At 46.7% G+C, this 22268-nt stretch overlaps 1 protein-coding gene across 1 annotated transcript in view; it reads right to left on the reverse strand.

The window, feature by feature from the left end:
• Window positions 1–1423: 1423 nt before the first annotated feature.
• SLC5A10 (solute carrier family 5 member 10) overlaps window positions 1424–22268 on the reverse strand; it is a 95593-nt gene continuing 74748 nt past the window's right edge. The window contains exons 12-15 of the mRNA XM_069734658.1: window positions 7666–7834; window positions 4808–5023; window positions 3132–3237; window positions 1424–3030 (exon numbers count right to left, since the gene is read on the reverse strand). Of these exons, the coding sequence (XP_069590759.1) occupies window positions 2837–3030; window positions 3132–3237; window positions 4808–5023; window positions 7666–7834 (685 nt within the window). The 3' untranslated portion in view covers window positions 1424–2836. The remainder of the gene's footprint in view (window positions 3031–3131; window positions 3238–4807; window positions 5024–7665; window positions 7835–22268) is intronic.

A 22268-nucleotide genomic window follows, 5' to 3' on the forward strand; every position in this document is an offset into this window, starting at 1 on the left:
TATATGGGGGGTTACCTGCGTAATACAGAGTCCTGCCTCCACCTGTACTGTATATGGGGGGTTACCTGCGTAATATAGAGTCCTGCCTCCACCTGTACTGTATATGGGGGGTTACCTGCGTAATATAGAGTCCTGCCTCCTCCTGTACTGTATATGGGGGGTTACCTGCGTAATACAGAGTCCTGCCTCCACCTGTACTGTATATGGGGGGTTGCCTGCGTAATATAGAGTCCTGCCTCCTGTACTGTATATGGGGGGTTACCTGCATAATATAGAGTCCTGCCTCCACCTGTACTGTATATGGGGGGTTACCTGCGTAATATAGAGTCCTGCCTCCACCTGTACTGTATATGGGGGGTTACCTGCATAATATAGAGTCCTGCCTCCACCTGTACTGTATATGGGGGGTTACCTGCGTAATACAGAGTCCTGCCTCCTCCCGCACTGTATATAGGGGGTTACCTGCGTAATACAGAGTCCTGCCTCCTCCTGCACTGTATATAGGGGGTTACCTGCGTAATGTAGAGTCCTGCCTCCACCTGTACTGTATAGAGGATTATTACTTCCCCAACCGCCATATGCCGCCCATGAAATCTGTCACGTACTTGTACAATATGGGTCCATAGATTTCTATGCCAGATCTCTGATCACTGACTATTCCTGAGAAACCGGCTGCCAAGCCCCCGCAGTCAGAGACCCCACAATACCTAATTAATACACCGATTCCATCTGTCAGAGAAATCAGGGAACATTTCCTGAACTGCTACTACAGGAAATCCCAGTAACAGCCACATGTAAACACCACCATAGTGCAACACTGACCGCAACTGCCATAGCGCAACACTGACCGCATCCGTCACAGTGCAACACTGACCGCAACTGCCATAGCGCAACACTGACCGCAACCGCCATAGTGCAACACTGACCGCAACTGATATAGTGCAATACTGACCATAACTGCCATAGGGCAGCACTGACCTCAACTGCCATAGCGCAACACTGACCGCAACTGCCATAGTGCAACACTGACCATAACTGCCATAGCGCAACACTGACCACATCTGCCATAGCGCAACACTGACCGCAACTGCCATAGCGCAACACTGACCGCATCTGCCATAGCGCAACACTGACCACATCTGCCATAGCGCAACACTGACCACATCTGCCATAGCGCAACACTGACCACATCTGCCATAGCGCAACACTGACCGCAACTGATATAGTGCAACACTGACCGCAACTGTCATAGCGCAACACTGACCGCAACCGCCATAGTGCAACACTGACCGCAACTGATATAGTGCAATACTGACCATAACTGCCATAGCGCAACACTGACCGCAACTGCCATAGTGCAACACTGACCACATCTGCCATAGCGCAACACTGACCACATCTGCCATAGCGCAACACTGACCGCAACTGCCATAGTGCAACACTGACCGCAACTGCCATAGGGCAACACTGACCGCAACTGCCATAGGGCAACACTGACCGCAACTGCCACAGTGCACCATGGTTACCACTGTTATCTGGGACACTATGGTTATCACTATTATGAGGGGGACACTATCTTTATCTCTCTTATTGGGGACACTATGGTTATCTTTGTTATGGGGAAAGCTGTAGTTATCACTGTTATGAAGGATGCTGCATTTATCACTTATGGGGGACACTGTGGTTATCTCTGTAATGGGAGACGCTGGGGCATCACTGATCTGGTGGGGAAACCATGGTTATTGCTATTATGGGTGGATGGTGCGGTCCCCTGTTATTGGGGGAACACTGCAGTCATCACTATTGTTTGGGATGATGTCATAGCTGTAATGGGTAGACTCTCTATTATGGGGGTCACTGTGGTCATCATTATGGAGGGACGTCGCCGTCCTTCTCTATTATGGGGGGACAGCGTGGTCATTGTTGTTACCGGGGGACGCCAAGGTCATCCCTGTTATGTGGGGACGCTGCGGTTCTTCTGTTTTGGGGGAACACCAGTCATCACTGTTATTTGGGGATGCGCAGTCATCACTGTTATGGGGGGCCGAAGTGGTCATCACTTATGGGGGGACAATTCGGTCATCACTGTTATTTGGGGACGCTTCTGTCATCTCTATTTTAGTGGGACGCTGTGATCATCACTGTTATTTGGGGATGCACAATCATCAGTTATGGGGGGTTGCTTTGGTCATCACTGGTATGGGGGCTGCTTGGGTCATCTCTATTTTAGGGGGACGCTTCGGTCATCGCGGTTCCTGGCAGCACTGGCCTCTTCCCTCCCCCGGGTCAGAGATCTTTGTAGACTAATAGGATTCGATGACTTTTCCCTTTAATCTTCCCTCTTCAGTGATTCATTATTTGGAGTGAGGGAATTATTTGTGACTCCCGATGATTTTCTGGGAGTCATCGCAATAAAAAGTCGTCGGTATGAGCCCCCGCTGTCAGTGACGGGCAGGAGGCAGCTCCACTAATAACACCTTTTATTCGATAATTGTACTTTACGAGGGCACAGTGTCAGGAATGTCACGTGCCGCTGGTGGGCCGCCATCTTGGCTCCTGTATAAAAGCATGCGTCATGGCGTGTGAGGTTAAAAGGGCAGGAATCTCTATTCTGCTGACTTCTACACATGTGCGGTGCCGTCCTTCATTGGGCATGTGATTCACCCTGGCACACGCTGGCAATGGAGGCCGCTCCGTGACCTTAGCTTTGGAATCGGTTAACCAAAACCATCATTTTGTACTGATGGATGGCAGGGAAACGGTTAATTTAAAGGGCACTTGTGGGTAATGTTTTTGCAGTGTTTTGTTGGGTTTTTTTTTCCATTCCTCTTGGCCTTCAAGCAAAATACGCATAGAAGAAAACGTTGACGCACATGAGAATGATGGCATTAATGCAGCACACCCGCGCCCAGAATGGTTCCTCCTTAATGCTTCTTTGTTGAATGGGAGTGGGCGATTCCACTGGTTCTGTGGGGGGTTTACATAACATTGTGCTCCAGGTCCGGTCGCGGGGGGAACAGTTGGCTGGGCCTGTATAAATAAATGAAAAATATATATCAAATGGTATCCAGAATGCCCCAACTAACCCAACAAGTTACCATACGGTACCAAATGGGCACATCTGAACCCACCATCAATTTCTCCAGGGGCCGAGTGGCTACGAGTGGACACTTTCCTGAGTGTGATCTCGGGTGGGCTTCTTCCTCGGGGTATTGTCCACCAGGTGAGGTTTTTTACCTGTTGAGAAGAAATATATACAGATCATTGCTCTTCTTTAAGGGGTTATATAATGATGACTCTTTCTTGAGATGAGTGGGGGTCCGACACCCGTTCGTCCTCCGTTCAGTTGCTGCTGCGGCAGGTGTATAGAGCGTGAAAAGCACAGCGCCGTGCACAGTGTAGAGGCCATTCTTGGGTACTGCAACTCAGCTCCTATTAAAGTGAATGTTACCTGAGCTGCAGTACCAAGAACGGCCACTACACGGTGCACCGAGCTGTGCTGTCTTGCCTTTATGCGTCCAGTCGCAGCTGACCGTGGGGTACCGGGTGTTGGACCACCACCGATCCGACACTCATGCCCTAAGGATAGGCCAGTAATATCCAAGTCCTGGACAACCCCTTTAAATGTCCTTTACAGTTCTTAGACCCGAGATGCTCGGTGGCAGCCATGATGGTAGATTAATGACTTCCTTTATACCTTTACTTTACCCCCTGAGCGCCAGGTGATCATGAAGAAACGTGTTAGTTGTGGGGCACGGCCCATCTGCTTACCCACTGAGCCAAGACCAATGGAAAAACTTGCTAAAAAAACAGAAAATATTTCTGTCGCACAAAACAAGATTAGCATTTGGCTTTGGCTCCGTTTTTCGGCATTAAACATAGCGCTGTTTTCCCTGGCACCAGGTCTTGGATGCTTGTCATCAAATCAGGCAGCCATAAAAAAGAAAGGCAGCTTTCAACTTGCTTTACTGGAGATATAATGCAAAATATGATACAATACCCCCTAAAAAGTCAGATTGTAGGGTGGGCAAGGGAGGAAATGGCACCACCAGCTAGTGAACGTCACTGCCACGTCTCCGTGGCTGCAGTAGATGGATAAGCTGAGAGGCGCTGGATGATACTTTTATTATTGAGCATTATATGGCGGTATTATGTAGGCAATGGAAGGTAAGGTGCAGGAGAGAGGGCGCGATGCCTTTCTATGGAGCCTGTGGTACGTGATGACATCACACTGTATGAAAACAGACTCTGCCCCATGCAATATCATCGCACAACGCCAATATTGCCCCTTAATATCGCTCTTTAGGGGGGGGGGGCAATTGTCCTCCAGTCTCAGGGGCCCCATTTGTGATCACATCCTCCTCTGTAATCTGAGAGCAGAATAAAACCCATCGTGTCCAGGAGGACTGATAGATTCCAAACACTTGGGTCATTCGGAAAAACTATGAGAACCCATACATTGGAGGAGGAGGGGATCATATTGGTAGAGTGTCAGATTCTGCAACTATACGCTAAGAGCCAACGCTGCCGCGTTATTACGCCCCCACCAGAAGCCGGAGACACGTTACTTTCCTCTGCACATGGTGCCACCTCTGGTGCAGGATATGGCGACACGTTCTGTGTCTCACCAGCGATGGTGGAGATTGATACGTGCCCAATATGTCTTCTTATTGCATAATATTGCCCTAAATACCCTAAAATGAGCCCTAAGACAATTGTAACGCAGGCGCCGTACGGTTTTCACAGGACGCCATTTCCCCCCTGATCTCTTGGTGTCTTATATCATGTCACGCGGCTTTACACCTACCTGAGCATGCAGGGGCGGCTCCGATAATAGGCTTATTCCAACTACTACTCCCACTGTCAGTGCACACAAAATGATGGCGAAGTGCAGGTAATGAATGTCCTTCAGGATGGACGGACGCTCGTCGGGAACGCCACAGCGGGGGATGGGATACACAAACTCCAGAGTCATCCGTGCCAATCCGACCACCAGGCCGACCATAAGACCCCAGAATGCTCCCTGTTAGGAGAGAGGAGGCAAGACGTGACGTGTGGAAGCTAGTAGACCTTGTTCTGATTATACCGCCATCACATCGTAGTATTATACCGTATATTGTACCATTACATTATCCAGCATCATACTTCTATACAGGATAACATGCTTCAGACACAAAGTAACGGCCTGTCTGGTAGGCACCAGAAGTTCTATCTGCTATACAGTAGACTGCCTCTCTCTGCTACACAGACTTGTTTCATGCTCCTCCCACTAAGGGAGAAGAAACAAAGGACAGGGCTGATCTATTTACTCAGTGAACAACCACAGATTTTCTCTATAATGTGTAGAACAAGTAAGAGCCAAAGACCAAACGATCAGAAGTTAGCTACTTCCTCCCTCACTTTCGTCACCAGTGGATTACATTTCCCAGCATTCCTTGTTTCCTAGGAGATTATATATGAAGACTCTGGTCTGATGGACGGTTGCTGAATCTGATCCTGTATGTCCCTTTCAACATCAGCATTTTTTTTGCAGGAACTGGTGTATGGGGTGTATGGGGCTAAGGCAAAAACGTGGAACGTTCTGGGGGACGTTTTATGGTCAGTGTCCTAGAAATTAGGCTTGAAAATATTGAAAAGAATGTGTCTTATTCTACAGGTGAAGAGACATTCCAGCATGTATTGACAAAGGGAGGGGGATGGGAAAATCAATCTTATATGATGGATTGCCAGGAAGAACAGAGAGGGAGAGAACTGTCCGAGTTACCAGTATACATAGAAAATAGTTTACGTGGTCGACAATAGAAAGTTGCGGCCCCCTCTGTAGGCCCAGACTACACAGGGTTTGTTTGTAGTCTGTAACCATGGAGACAATTGTTGCTGGAATGTGAAGGTTTATAAACATGAATAATGATATTTCTTAGGATTTCAGAACAGCAGAACAAGCCAGAATGAATTCGACCAGATACGATGCCCCCCCCACAAGACGCGGTTATAAATGGGTTTTTATCAGGGGAGGGGGGATTAATAGTAGGATTAGGATTTATTGTGAACCCAGGAATCTGCACACACCTGTTTTCACAATGCAGCAATTATCCCAAATGAAGATGACGACTCTCTCACTCCGCGATCCTGGATCCTGCCTGTCGCATTAACGCCGGATTATTGAGCTTTTGCCTCTGGCTTTTAATGCCTGTTAAATGCCGACAATCTGCAGGACGGACACGTCCCGGGACGCTACATATGATAAGGCATGCACAGAAGTGCTGATTAGACTTTCTTTGTAGTCGTTCTCCGCTCCGTAAGGACACTAAAGGGGCGAAGCACCTGTATTAGGGTGGAAGTGCCGGTATTCAAATGTGGGTTTTCTAAATTAGGAGTCAACATATGGTCCTCATGGAACCAAGTCAGTCCTAAAGGATCAGCTGTTGTCTCCAAGTTGTAGACATCCTCAGAAATTGATGGACTATGGTTCTCCATAAAGGACCAATGGTCAGAATATGGACGCTTGAAGCCTTTTTTCTGTTTAGCAGTGGCTAGATCGGAGTCAGGGGTTCCTTGTTTTTCACTTGTAACCCCGCAGAAAAAGGTATAACCTTTGCAGAAGAAGGATTCTTACATAATAGTCAAAATATTGCAAAATATTGGTGATGGTGGAAGCAAAACCTAGGTCATTAATGGAGCCGGGATTTCTTACCAGGAGATCAGGCAGGATTCGACAACCCAATGGAAGTCAGGAGCAGAGTCAGGAACAGCCAGCAGTGGTACTACAAGTGCCAGATGTAGTAGACAAGGGGTTTGGCCGAAGCGTAGTCAAGAAACAAGGTTTAGGTTAGGATGGGATTAGAAGACCTGCTGATTACTTGATCCTAAAAAAGGGGGTTTTCTTCGCCAGATGACCTCCTCTAATCGGTGATACCGATCTGTTATAGTGCTGCCCAGTGTCAGACTGAAGAATGTTGGGCCCACCAGAGGATTTGATTATGAGGACCACCTTTCTCCCCCACTTAAGAGCCCCATAGCAGCTGCAATGTTTGTACTATTAACTCTCCTGAAGGAGAAGGCAGGGCCCACGGGAGAATTCTCCAACCCTGGACTGCCGCCATGACTGGAGGAGGCCCATTAACCAACATGGATGTCCTCCAGATGTGCCGCTACAGTTGTCCTTTTAACTGAACCTTGGTGAACCCCTAAGCTTCATATAGACGAAAGGTATCTAACGTGCCATCCATAATGTGTAAACCCTTCTCGGCCGGTGCAAACACAAGCTCAGTATGAAGCAAGTGGAACGAGGCTTTCCATGACATCATTGCTTAGTAAGCCGTCTGACTTGACGGACTGCGCTATTTTGTCTCTTTATTCTTAAATCCTGTGTTTTAGGGTAATTAAGTGTTGCTAATGTGTGACAAATGACATCCCCGTCCAGAAAACAGAGAAAACTCTCGACTAAAAGCGAAGGACAATGACACAGCCGTGATCCACTCCCCAATCATCCACATTTAAGTCATTAGAGTGATTTTTCTGACAGGAGACTCCACGTTCTCGTTCATTGTGATCAGTGACCTGTGTGCATTGTGTGAGGACACGTTGTGTAGGTTGGGTGCGCCCTATTGTGGTATGAGTATTGTTCACTATGGTGTGTACGGGATCGGTGCAGATGGGATTTACCTGCTCGTTGGCTCTCTTCCAGAAGACTGCCAAGCCAAACACGGCTGTGACCGGGGGTGCGAGGTAGCTGGTGACGGACTGGATGTACACGTAGAGCTGCCCGCTGTTGGCGTTTTGCAGGATGGGAATCCAGACCACACTGATTATCACAAGGACCACGGTCACAATCCTGCAAATAATGACCAAAGACATATAAATTTGTGAAAGAAAATCTCAGCAGGTCAACATTAGATTTCTTCTTAAGAAATATTATTTCATTCTGACTGGTAAAACCATGTGTTTTCTTGTTCTTCCATTGGTTTTGTCTATTCTCAGGTCTTTGGCTCTGTTCTCACATTTGCTACACTCAGTCTTTCGCTTTGTCCGATCGTTGGCTATGTTTAATCTTTGGTTTTATCCTGCCATTAGCTATGCTCACACTTTGGCTTTATACTACCATTGGCTATGTTCACTCTTTAGCTTTGTCCTGCCATTGGCTACGCTCAGTCTTTGACTTTGTCCTATCATTGGCTATAATCAGTCTATGACTATGTTCGGTCTTTGGTTTTGTCCTTCCATTGGCTATGTTCAGTATTTGGCTTTGTTCTGTAATTGGCTATGTTTGGTCTTTGGCTTTTTCTATCATTGGCTATGTACGGTCTTTGGTTTTGTCCTGCCATTGGCTATGTTCTCCCATTGGCTTTTTCTATCATTGGCTATGTTTGGTCTTTGGTTTTGTCCTGCCATTGGCTATGTTTTGTCTTTGGTTTTGTCCTGCCATTGGCTATGTTTGGTCTTTGGTTTTGTCCTGCCATTGGCTATGTTTGGTCTTTGGTTTTGTCCCGCCATTGGCTATGTTCAGTCTTTGGCTTTGCTTTGCCATTGGCTATATTCAGTGTTTGGCTTTGTTCTGCCATTGGCTATGGTCGGTTTTTGGCTATGTTCGGTCTTTGGCTTTGTCCTGCCATTGGCTATGTTCGGTCTTTGATTTTTATCTTGCCATTGGCTATGTTCAGTTTTTAGCTATGTTCAGTCTATGTGTTTTGACATTGGCAATGTTCGATCCTTGGTTTTGTACTGCCGTTGGCTATGTTTGGTTTTTGGCACTGATTCTGGTCTTTTCTTTGGTTGTGTCAGGTTCACTTTCTAGCAGCTTTCGATTTTTTTACTACATCCTATCATTCCTTCAATGGCCAGCTATTTCTTTGTAGAGATTCTTCCCATTCCTTGGCTAAATTCCATCTTTAGAGGTCCCACTCACGACAGCTGAATTTGACAGATGAGGATAGTTGCCTGTTATAATCACAATGACACATATTTCAGCGCTGATATACCTATGTCACATTCTTTGTGTCGGGTGACTTAATATTTTGACTATTATTCCATTCTCATGCAGCGCCGGCACGCTCCGCATATCATTCATTCCAAAGATAGATGTTCCTAGTTGAGTTCTGATGCAATGCTCCAAACGGAAAACAGCAAGAGTGAGCCGCATACCCGTCTTATCATGCCTTCCAAGGGTTTCACTGAACTTCATTATCTACTGCTTGTTCAACATTTAAACCCTTCGTCAGAAGAAGAATAAGTCAGGAATGGAAGAGGAAGACTCCGATGTACAATGCCACTGTATAGGCATACGATATAATTCAACCTCCACGGGTTAACATGTTACAAACCATGTGGCATACTGTTAATTCGGTGATGAGACCTGTTGGTACATCAAGAATTGAGGAATTAAAAAAATACCGTTGCTACACAGTCCCCCAAAAAAGGACGCCACGTATGCGATTGACCTTTTTTCTATGCACCTTCCTATTGTAGGGCTCGAATATAGTTGGCACGGTCATCTTTATACGTGATGATGAATCTTCTGTGGATTTCCAGAGCGGATTTTTTACCAGTACAATAATATAATGTTACATAGATGATGCGACCTCGGGGTGGATGGAGAGATACCTGGTTCTCAGACCACAGAATGGAAAAAAAAACAGCCATTAATTACAACAGTCTGAGCAAGAGGTTGAAGGACCTGCCATGATGTCACCGAGTCCCATCCCCGGGACAAGAGCCCTTCATCCAGACAAGATGGCTCCAACCATTGTATATCCCAATAGTAACCTGACTCCTATACATTAACCCTATGTCTATACATGAAAATCAGAACTCTGACTGCCACAGATTAGGAAGTAATTTTGAAAAATGCAAAAAAAAAATTTTTTTTTTTACCATTTCCATAGACAAAGGATCTATACGGTTTATGCCAGGGAACAAAGGAGATGTATCAAGGAGCGTTAAGCCTTATTTTTTTTTGCAATTTCTGGCAGCTTTCAAGTTTTCAGTTGAAGATGTGGCTTCATTTATAAATCACGTGCAGCATTATTTCCTAGCTGATGCCATTTATTGCTTATCCAGCGAGAATAGTAAGACTCTGGCAACTATGCCAACTCCATCATCACGTGATTTTTTTTTTTTTTTAATTAAATCTGACTAAAGATTTGCGCAACATTTGCAGTTGCTGGCAAAATTCGGAGGGTACGACGGGGGATACAGAAGTGAAATCCTCATTGTACGCTTCCTGAATCCGATGAGATAAGGAACCCCGCAGCCGTCGGGAGCCTTCAGCCGCTTCTTGTATCTCGCCTTTGTGATGGCGCCAAGATTCCTTCATTTACAGCTGAGTCGTCCTCGCTCTGCTCCCTCACGGGGAAGTTTAATTGAAAGCTCTGCGCGTGAGACAAAAGCTGAAAACAATTACCGAGGTGTGGCCTCGTTCATTTTAGTGGCTTCCTTTGCTTGGGTGGAATTAAAACGCTGTTGCCTGCCGGGGTGTGCCGGCGCGGACGATGCTTGGTGGGGAGTCGGAGTGACATGACTGTCTGCTGGATCTCGACGTGTTTTTTTTTCATAGCCAAAATCCAGTCCACATAACAGTGAAGAGGAAAGAAAGCCACGTTGAGTGGCCAAATCGCAGCATCAGATTGCCACATCTATCAAGTCTTCTGATCCTCGGCCACTTTTTCTGCAAAAGTCTGGAAATGGGGCAGACTTAGACCAAAACAAGGGAGCGGAGTCAACGGGATCGTGCTTTCCTCATCCTAAACCAACTCTCCCAGAATGTCCAGGAGGCCAAAAGAAAAACCAAAGACCTTCCAGACTCCTGGCATGGGTGGCAAATCTTCCGGACATGGTAGAAGTTTTCCATGGAGCAGTTCTACTCACATCTTTTGCAGTGCCGTGAAGCCAAACCCTGGCAATCAGAAGCACATTTAGGAGGCGGAAATAAGGCTTGCACAGGAAGTGACTTATCCCTGATTCCCGGCAGACAATTTTGAAAATTAGGCATGGACCAAAACAATGAGAAAGTTAAGGTCCTACCCTCAAAATAGAAAAAAATGCAAATCATAACATTAAAAATAAAAGCACTCAATGACTCGAATGTTTTTTCAACTTGTATCATTTTGCTATTAACTTACTTTAATGGTTTTTGTAAAAGTGAAAAAACAGCAAAACGAGACAGAGCTTCTTACCTGCCTAGGCCTCTAAACAAATGCACTATCAGGATGCAGTGGACCCATGTGGTTAAGATGGAGAATACACAGGTGCAGCATAACCGATATTTTTTTTGTGTTTTTTGCATTTTTTCGGGGTGCAGTTGGGCCCATTTTTGTCTTGTAAATTGTGGTGTCTGTTCACATGGGGTGCATTTGGATAGCGCTGGGCAGGCCCGCCTGATCTAATAGAAGGGTGTCACTACTAGGCTTGCCTGGATGCTGTGCATCTCCATTGTGTGAACAGCGCCACATACAAGTCTTTTATGTGTAGCATTGTTCCAAGCAGCCACCCCCTCCATTAGTTTGGTAGGTTGAGAGTGGCTGCCTCATCGGTTATGCTGCACCTGTGTAGTCTCCATCTTAACCACATGGGTCCACTGCATCCTGATAGTGCATTTGTTTAGAGGCCTAGGCAGGTAAGAAGCTCTGCCTCGTTTTGCTGTTTTTTCTATTTTTTGGAGGATCTCTGAATCCTCTTCTTGTGCTCTTGCTGTTTAGAATTTTGTAAAAGTGACTTTATTCAATAAACTTGATTTACACAAAAAATAAAAGCACGTCAAAGCTGGAGGAGCACAGGATAATGTAATGTTAGGAAGGGTCCTAATAAAGCCTGACGCAACAGAGCTAAAGTTAGAATGCACTGGCCCTTTAAGAGGCCAAGCAGAGCACATGGAACCGCGTCTATCGCGATCATTGAACTGCTGATTGGGTAAGAGGGATCATGTGATTCCACAGAACCAGGAAGTCTTTTCTTTGCCCCTCCCACAGCTTAGTCAGTGTAATTACCCGCTCTCTTATCTCTGAGTGAGCCCCATAGACAAAGACATTTAAAGGGATTCTCTTTACTCTCCATCTTAAGGTACCTTCACACATAACGATATCGTTAAGGATATCGTTGCAACGTCACGCTTTTTGTGACGTAGCAACTATCCCGTTAATGATCTCGTTATGTGTGACAGCGACCAACGATCAGGCCACTGCTGGGAGATCATTGGTCGCTGGGGAATGATCAGGACCTTTTTTTGGTCGCTGATCACCCGCTGTCATCGCTAAATCGGCGTGTGCGACGCCGATCTAGCGAGGTGTTCACCTGTAACCAGGGTAAACATCGCGTTACTAAGTGCAGGGCCGCGCTTAGTAACCCGATATTTACCCTGGTTACCATTGTAAAAGTAAAAAAAAAAAAAACACTACATACTCACATTCCGATGTCTGTCACGTCCCTCGCAGTCAGCTTCCCTGCACTGTGTCAGCGCCGGCCGGCCGTAAAGCAGAGCACAGCTCTGCTTTACGGCCGGCGCTTACAGTGCAGGGAAGCTGACGGCGAGGGACGTGACAGACATCGGAATGTATGTACTGTTTTTTTTTTTTTTTACTTTTACAATGGTAACCAGGGTAAATATCGGGTTACTAAGCGCGGCCCTGCGCTTAGTAACCCGATTTTTACCCTGGTTACCCAGGGACTTCGGCATCGTTGAAGACAGTTTCAAGATGCCGAAGTTGTTCCCCTGATCGTTGGTCGCTGGAGAGAGCTGTCTGTGTGACAGCTCTCCAGCGACCACACAACGACCACGGCCAGGTCGTATCGCTGGTCGTGATCGTTGGTAAATCGTTTAGTGTAACGGTACCTTTAGTTGTTCTCAGTCATCTATGCAACATTTTGCGATGACAGGAACTTTCCTTTAAATAAATGCTTATCATTATAGTAATGAATCTGTTACTTCCACTTTAAGATAATATATATACACTTGAACCCCGCCCTCCTCGCCACTCGTCATGAGTCATCATATTTTTTTCCCAACCTCAACAACACTCATTAAATTCAATAAAAAAAAAATCCAGGTCACTTGGTACATGTCGCTCTCTGTCACCTGAATGCACGATAAGCGGGCGACACTCGGCTGCTCAATCCCGACAAACTGCAAACAATCGCAACACCTAAGGATTCTGGGTGATGACACACGGCAGATAAGTGCAGAGTGCTCCCCGCTTATGCCTCTTCCAATCTACCATCATATAGGGTCTTTATAGTCACAACACGTGTCCTCACAAATCACTGAATCTCTGCATGCAAGCAACATGGCGAGGAGAACAGAGGAAGATATCTGACGACCCTGATGCGGTGTAAGAGTCAACACGTCATGGACAACAATGTGTTCATTGCATTACATTATGTTACATTTTACCACCAAATTTGTCTGAATCTTTGATGGGGTCAAGTCAAATGTGGCCAAACCGATCAGTGATGGGGTAAGTCAAATATGGCCGAACTGATCAGTGATGGGGCCAAATCAAAGGTGGTTGAACCGATCTGTGATGGGGCCAAGTCAAATGTGGCCGAACCGATCAGTAATGGGACCAAGTCAAATATGGCCAAACTGATCAGTGAAGGGGCCAAGTCAAATATGGCCAGACCGATCTGTGATGGGGCCAAGTCAAATATGGCCGAACCGTTCAGTGATGGGGCCAAATCAAATGTGGTTGAACCGATCTGTGATGGGGCCAAATCAAATGTGGCCAAACCGATCTGTGATGGGGCCAAGTCAAATATGGCCGAACCGATCAGTGATGGGGCCAAATGAAATGTGGTTGAACCGATCTGTGATGTGGCCCAAGTCAAATATGGCCAAACCAATCTGTGATGGGGCCAAGTCAAATATGGCTGGACCAATCTGTGATGGGCCACATCACAGATAAGTTCGGGCATATTTGACTTGGCCCCATCACAGATTGGTCCAGCCATATTTGACTTGGGCCACATCACAGATCGGTTCAACCACATTTCATTTGGCCCCATCACTGATCGGTTCGGGCATATTTGACTTGGGCCACATCACAGATAAGTTCGGGCATATTTGGCTTGGCCCCAAGTCAAATATGCCTGAACCGATCAGTGATGGGACCAAGTCAAATATGGCCAAACCGATTAGTGATGGAGCCAAGTCAAATATGGCCGAACCAATCTGTGAGGGGGCCAAGTCAAATGTGGCCGAAGCAATCTGTGATGATACTAAGTCCAGTTTGGCCACCACAATATCCTTCACCTAGACAAGGGGGCTGAAATTAGTGACCCTGGCCGCAAAACTAAGGATTGCAATCAGGATTTCCTTGTATTTTTCCTTGACTCCTCACGATGGTCTGGATCTCCAACCATGCTTGGTGGCAAATGTTATATATTCAACATCAACCAAACCAAAAAAGAAAAATTTAAGACACAAAATAGTGTCATTGTATATATTATTAGACCAAAAGAGCGGACACTCTAATAAGACTGCAACCTATGTGAGACAAAGAGTACAAAGTCCGAATATATAAAAAGTATATCAATTTTTATTACAAAAATATAAACAATATTTCACATTTAATAAAAAAAAGCGATGGAAAAAGTGGCACACAGTGTCAATCAAGTTCCATTGTACAACAACCACAAAATAGCATATCAGGCCTGGGATAAAAGACGTGGAAATAATATGCATAATAGCATGACTGACTTTTGGTGGCTGTCTAATATACATTGTCTGGCAGTCAAAAGCCATTTGAATAACAAGCTAGGGAATGTCTACATAGTCATAAGATTATACCATAACATGTGGTTAGACAAGAGACAAAAACCCAAATATATCTCCATAGTAGAATCAGGCCACGGCAGCAAGAGGTCATCAAAAAGACGTCTGACCCATTTTAACCTATGTGTGGTGAGGCAGTGGAACCAGCCCCAACGCGCGTTTCGAGTGGGCTTCCTCCGGGGGCAAATGTTGACTATGAACATAGCCAAGACGGGAACCAAGGTTGAAGCAGAGCAGTTAGAGAAAGGAACCAGAAATAAAGCCAGGAAAGAACCAAACCAATGTCGCAACCAACAGCTACAGTATATTCAACAAAAATCCATTGCAGGAATTTGGACAAATCCCTGTAATCCGGTTTTAATGAGAAAGGAAATAATTATTGACACCTCCCATAATTGGAGCAGTTAATGAGACAGATATGTTAATTGTTAATTAATATCCATTGTCCTAGCCTTTAGAATGTAAAATTGGTCACATCCGATAATGATCTGCTGAATTCAAAGAAAGAAATAGAGAGAATGCACCAAAGTAAAAAATATAAGTATTAGAAGGTCATTCCGGTCTTCCTAAACGGCTATTATCAGATAGAGCTTGTATATAGCAGCATTCTTGACATTTATTACTTATTAAAATTTTAAGTAAACATTCAGCGCTGGGAACTTGGTTGCAATGTATACACACATCTGTGCTGACATTGTAAAAAAAAAAAAACCTGAGCACTGATAACAGAAAGTACCCCTGACTGCAATCTGTTGTGATCTGTAGAAAAAGTGTTCAAATCCATAACAGTGCCCCCACAGGAGAACTGAAGCATTACACAGCACACACTGAAATCCTGGACGATCCATTGATATCGGGGTCCTCCAGACCAAGAGAAGACCCTACTAGTCTCTCTGCTGCACGTCTGTGACCCCAGATCATCTCCCATAGACCTGCGGTGATAGACGGTGCAGTTCCTCCTGTCAGTAATTTTTATGCTGAAGGTGAACATTTCACTTTCAGGTAGCAGACTCCGTCATGCAGCGACTTGTCGGCATTTTTATCGTGTCTCAGGTCTTGGCAGATATCTCACGCAGGTTCGGCATTTACGGTATAATCGCTGACCTAGATGTGTGATCTCCAGACAGATGTCATCAACTTTACGTGTCTTCATTAATCCTGAATAATGAGCTTAAGAGAAAATGTCTTTTAATAATGAAAATATCCACCATCATCTTCTCTTATGACGACTGATGATTTTATAGAGCACAAAACAAATACCGCCAGGGGTGGAACGATGGCCCTTACTGTCATGGGAAACTGGAAGCGGAGGATCGGTCGTGGACATGGGCAAAGACGAAGCTTGTGAGGCTCCGGAGAAGTGAAATCAGAGAACGTTATAACCAAACTTATGTCTGCAGCCCCCAGAATATTCCAGTAGGAGTCTCCCTTCAGTGTAAACTGATGTCTACAGGAAGTGGGGGTGGGGCATTATCTCTGCAGGAAGTGGGGGTGGGGCTTTCTCTACAGGAAGTGGGGTGGGGCTTTCTCTCTCTACAGGAAGTGGGGGTGGGGCATTATCTCTCTACAGGAAGTGGGGGTGAGGCATTATCTCTCTACAGGAAGTGGGGGTGGGGCATTATCTCTACAAGAAGTGGGGGTGGGGCTTTCTCTACAGGAAGTGGGGTGGGGCTTTCTCTCTACAGGAAGTGGGGGTGGGGCATTATCTCTCTACAGGAAGTGAGGGTGGGGCATTATCGCTACAAGAAGTGGGGGTGGGGCTTTCTCTACAGGAAGTGGGTGGGGCTTTATCTCTCTACAAAAGAGTGGGGGTGGGGCTTTATCTCTCTACAGGAAGTGGGGGTGGGGCATTATCTCTCTACAGGAAGTGAGGGTGGGGCATTATCTCTACAAGAAGTGGAGGTGGGGCTTTCTCTACAGGAAGTGGGGGTGGGGCTTTATCTCTACAGGAAGTGGGGGTGGGGCTTTATCTCTACAGGAAGTGGGGGTGGGGCTTTATCTCTACAGGAAGTGGGGGTGGGGCTTTATCTCTCTACAGGAAGTGGGGATTTATCTCTACAGGAAGTGGGGGTGGGGCATTTTCTCTACAGAAAGTGGGGGTGGGGCATTATCTCTACAGGAAGTGGGGGTGGGGCATTTTCTCTACAGAAAGTGGGGGTGGGGCATTATCTCTACAGGAAGTGGGGTTGGGGCATTATCTCTCTACAGGAAGTGAGGGTGGGGCATTATCTCTACAGGAAGTGGGGGTGGGGCTTTATCGCTACAGGAAGTGGGGGTGGGGCTTTATCTCTACAGGAAGTGGGGGTGGGGCTTTATCTCTACAGGAAGTGGGGGTGGGGCTTTATCTCTCTACAGGAAGTGGGGGTGGGGCATTATATCTACAGGATTTGGGGGTGGGGCTTTATCTCTACAGAAAGTGGGGGTGGGGCTTTATCTCTCTACAGGAAGTGGGGATTTATCTCTACAGGAAGTGGGGGTGGGGCATTTTCTCTACAGAAAGTGGGGGTGGGGCATTATCTCTACAGGAAGTGGGGGTGGGGCATTTTCTCTACAGAAAGTGGGGGTGGGGCATTATCTCTACAGGAAGTGGGGTTGGGGCATTATCTCTCTACAGGAAGTGAGGGTGGGGCATTATCTCTACAGGAAGTGGGGGTGGGGCTTTATCGCTACAGGAAGTGGGGGTGGGGCTTTATCTCTACAGGAAGTGGGGGTGGGGCTTTATCTCTACAGGAAGTGGGGGTGGGGCTTTATCTCTCTACAGGAAGTGGGGGTGGGGCATTATATCTACAGGATTTGGGGGTGGGGCTTTATCTCTACAGAAAGTGGGGGTGGGGCTTTATCTCTCTACAGGAAGTGGGGATTTATCTCTACAGGAAGTGGGGGTGGGGCATTTTCTCTACAGAAAGTGGGGGTGGGGCATTATCTCTACAGGAAGTGGGGGTGGGGCATTTTCTCTACAGAAAGTGGGGGTGGGGCATTATCTCTACAGGAAGTGGGGGTGGGGCATTTTCTCTACAGAAAGTGGGGGTGGGGCATTTTCTCTACAGAAAGTGGGGGTGGGGCATTTTCTCTACAGAAAGTGGGGGTGGGGCTTTATCTCTACAGAAAGTGGGGGTGGGGCTTTATCTCTCTACAGGAAGTGGGGATTTATCTCTACAGGAAGTGGGGGTGGGGCATTTTCTCTACAGAAAGTGGGGGTGGGGCATTATCTCTACAGGAAGTGGGGGTGGGGCATTTTCTCTACAGAAAGTGGGGGTGGGGCATTTTCTCTACAGAAAGTGGGGGTGGGGCATTTTCTCTACAGGAAGTGGGGTGGGGCATTTTCTCTACAGAAAGTGGGGGTGGGGCATTATCTCTACAGAAAATGGGGGTGGGGCATTTTCTCTACAGAAAGTGGGGGTGGGGCATTTCTCTACAGAAAGTGGGGGTGGGGCATTTTCTCTACAGAAAGTGGGGGTGGGACTTTATCTCTCTACATGAAGTGGGGGTGCGCTGTATACATTAAGTGGGGCAGGGATTTACCTCTCTACAGGAAGTGGTGGCGGGTCTTTGTCTCTCTAAAGTAGAAGCAGGCCAGTATCTATAGGAAGTGGGGATAGATTTTTGTCTCCATATAGGAAGTGGTGATGAGTCTTTATCGCTCTACAGGAAGTGGGGCGGGTCTAGGTCTCTCTGCAGGAAGTGGGGCGGGTCTAGGCCTCTCTACAGGAAGTGGGGCGGGTCTAGGCCTCTCCAGGAAGTGGGGCGGGTCTTTCTACAGGAAGTGGGGACAGGTGTCTAGTTCTCTACAAGAAATGGAAGTGGGGATGACTGTCTCTACAGGAAGCGGAGTCCACTGTTTCTCTACTGGATGTTGAAGCAGGCTTTCTGCTTCTGTCCTACTAACTGTCAAACTGCATACAGACGTAACAGAGACACAGTCTTTCAGTTTAGGGCAAGCATGTCATTGAACACTTGCAGAAGCAATGCATGAAGTGATGGAAAAAAAAGTTCCAGCTCCTATGGTGCTGGCAGAATGGAGCAGAAACATAAACCTAAAATGAGTGGGTGGCAAGTTACAGAGCATAATGATTAGTACATTAACTGGACACATTAGCCAGGTATGTGCACCAAGAGCAGTTTTACCTTGTTGTGGGGAATAAGGACCAGGAACTGCCGGTCTCTTTATGAAAGGCCTCTAGTTCCCCACACAAACTGCAGATCTAGGGAGAGGCACGGAGACATCCCTCTACTAGGGATTAATGCACACAATGGCAGCAGCTGCAGTTTAGTGGAATAACACCGGAAGAGTGGAGAATGGAATGGTGCAGGTTCATCAGCACGTTATGGATAAGTGACGTACTATCAGATCTAAGGAAAACAGGGTACAAGTGTCAGTCCCCATAATAAATATGTGATGGATGAAGTCAATAAAGCTAAAAAAAAACACTTGTCCGTTCTGGCTTCTTCCCTAGTGCACCCCCCAGGCAGTACAGCCAAAGCAATAGGAGGGAGAACGGGGCCATTCTTATCCAGAATGAGAAGGTACATGGTATGGACCGTTTTGGTTCTGCTATGAGACCCTGTGGACGCCCCAGACCAGGAGCAACGTGTAGTTTGTCATTGTCGGATATGGGAACTTGCTCTAGGAAGTCAATGACACCCGACGGGTCACTCACTGCCACGGATTATGTCAGGATGGCGCACGTGTGACTAATGACAAGGGATAAGGGAGTCCTTACAACATTATGGTACCTTCCAAAATACTGACATGAAAGGTATGGAGACAATGCAGCTATTATTAGGGGGCACTATGGCGGCCCTTCTCATCGGTGCATTGCTTATTGGGGTCACTGTGTAGTTGCAGTGGGGCTAACAATAGGGGGCGTTAGCTATGGATATATTGGCACTGGTATTATCCACAATGGCTATGATTGGGGGGGAGCGTGGCTAGCACTGTATTGGGGTCTGTCCACTATGTGTGGCTGTCATTATGGGGGCCGCACACCGATGGTTACAGGAAATAAATCCAGTCTGTGGTTTTCCTGAGACGCGGTGACTTATCAGACAATGTGTAATTAACCTAATTAAAATATCTTGAAATAGACGAGATACGAGGAAACAAACCTCAGTCCCAGACTGACCGGACCGGCTCCAGATGGAGAGAACTCATTGCTGCTTCCCTCAGGGGTTAATACAGAGAGCGGCAGCAAACGTCACAGATCGTCCTGATACCAAGGAGTGGGAGAGAACACGTGGCCATGTCTGTGGCCGGATCACCGGCTCGGGTACTGCTGCATCATGAAGCTGTGCCATGAGGAAAAGTGGCACTACCGTATCTAAGGAAAGGTGGCACTACTGTATATAAGGAAAGATGGCACTACTGTATATAAGGAAAGGTGGCACTACCGTATCTGAGGAAAGGTGGCACTACCGTATCTGAGGAAAGTTGGCACTACCGTATCTGAGGAAAGGTGGCACTACTGTATATAAGGAAAGGTGGCACTACCGTATCTAAGGAAAGGTGGCACTACCGTATCTAAGGAAAGGTGGCACTACTGTATATAAGGAAAGGCGGCACTACCGTATCTGAGGAAAGGCGGCACTACCGTATCTGAGGAAAGGTGGCACTACCGTATCTAAGGAAAGGTGGCACTACCGTATCTAAGGAAAGGTGGCACTACCGTATCTGAGGAAAGGTGGCACTACCGTATCTGAGGAAAGGTGGCAATACCGTATCTAAGGAAAGGTGGCACTACCGTATCTAAGGAAAGGTGGCAATACCGTATCTAAGGAAAGGTGGCACTACCGTATCTGAGGAAAGGTGGCACTACCGTATCTGAGGAAAGGTGGCACTACCGTATCTAAGGAAAGGTGGCACTACCGTATCTAAGGAAAGGTGGCACTACCGTATCTGAGGAAAGGTGGCAATACCGTATCTAAGGAAAGGTGGCACTACCGTATCTGAGGAAAGGTGGCACTACCGTATCTGAGGAAAGGTGGCACTACCGTATCTGAGGAAAGGTGGCACTACCGTATCTGAGGAAAGGTGGCACTACCGTATATAAGGAAAGGTGGCACTACCGTATCTAAGGAAAGGTGGCACTACCGTATCTAAGGAAAGGTGACACTACCGTATCTAAGGAAAGGTGGCACTACCGTATCTGAGGAAAGGTGGCACTACCGTATCTGAGGAAAGGTGGCACTACCGTATCTGAGGAAAGGTGGCACTACCGTATCTGAGGAAAGGTGGCACTACCGTATCTGAGGAAAGGTGGCACTACCGTATCTAAGGAAAGGTGGCACTACCGTATCTAAGGAAAGGTGGCACTACCGTATCTGAGGAAAGGTGGCACTACCGTATCTAAGGAAAGGTGGCACTACCGTATATAAGGAAAGGTGGCACTACCGTATCTAAGGAAAGGTGGCACTACCGTATCTGAGGAAAGGTGGCACTACCGTATCTAAGGAAAGGTGGCACTACTGTATATAAGGAAAGGTGGCACTACTGTATCTGAGGAAAGGTGGCACTACTGTAACTAAGGATAGGTGGCACTACCGTATATAAGGAAAGGTGGCACTACCGTATCTGAGGAAAGGTGGCACTACCGTATCTAAGGAAAGGTGGCACTACCGTATCTGAGGAAAGGTGGCACTACTGTATCTGAGGAAAGGTGGCACTACCGTATCTAAGGAAAGGTGGCACTACCGTATCTGAGGAAAGGTGGTACTACTGTATCGAGAGGAAAGGTGGTACTACTGTATCTGAGGAAAGGTGGCACTACTGTAACTAAGGATAGGTGGCACTACCGTATATAAGGAAAGGTGGCACTACCGTATCTAAGGAAAGGTGGCACTACCGTATCTGAGGAAAGGTGGAACTACTGTATATAAGGAAAGGTGGCACTACTGTAACTAAGGATAGATGGCACTACCGTATATGAGGAAAGGTGGCCTCTGTAGTAAATGTGTAATGGATAAAGAAAGTGAAGCTGGAAATAATAAAAGATGTCTTTCTAGCTTCTTCTCTAGTGATCCCCCCAGGCAGTGCACCAAATCTAAGCTCATCTCTGTGTGGGAAGTTTTGGTTCCGGTGGTTTGGTCTTTTCCGGCCATTCTTTTGAAATCTTGCACCTCATATTCTGGGGATGAGACCCCAATAAAGCTGCCGTACACATGAGACGCCTGTCCTCTCTGTCCCCGTGTACACATGGATGCTTGGGTCAGCATGTCTGTGTTTTAACAAAGGGTGTACGCCGATGCCAGACCGCCATGGAGGAGGCTTATTCCTAGGACAATGAAAAGATGGGGCAGTTAAAATCCAATTGCCCCATTTTTATCTTTCCCGGTAGTAGGTGGTTGGTGAGTCGCACCAAAATCCACAGGTTCAGCCATCATCAATCTAACGGGTTCGGGCAGTTTAAAGGCCGTAATACACATAGAAATTGGAGGAACCAAATAATCTCATCAGCACTGGTGGAGCATCTAATGTGTATGGAGACCTCCCATTCCACAGGGCAGATGATAA

Source organism: Ranitomeya imitator, chromosome 7, assembly GCF_032444005.1.
Source record: "Ranitomeya imitator isolate aRanImi1 chromosome 7, aRanImi1.pri, whole genome shotgun sequence".
NCBI lineage: Eukaryota > Metazoa > Chordata > Amphibia > Anura > Dendrobatidae > Ranitomeya > Ranitomeya imitator.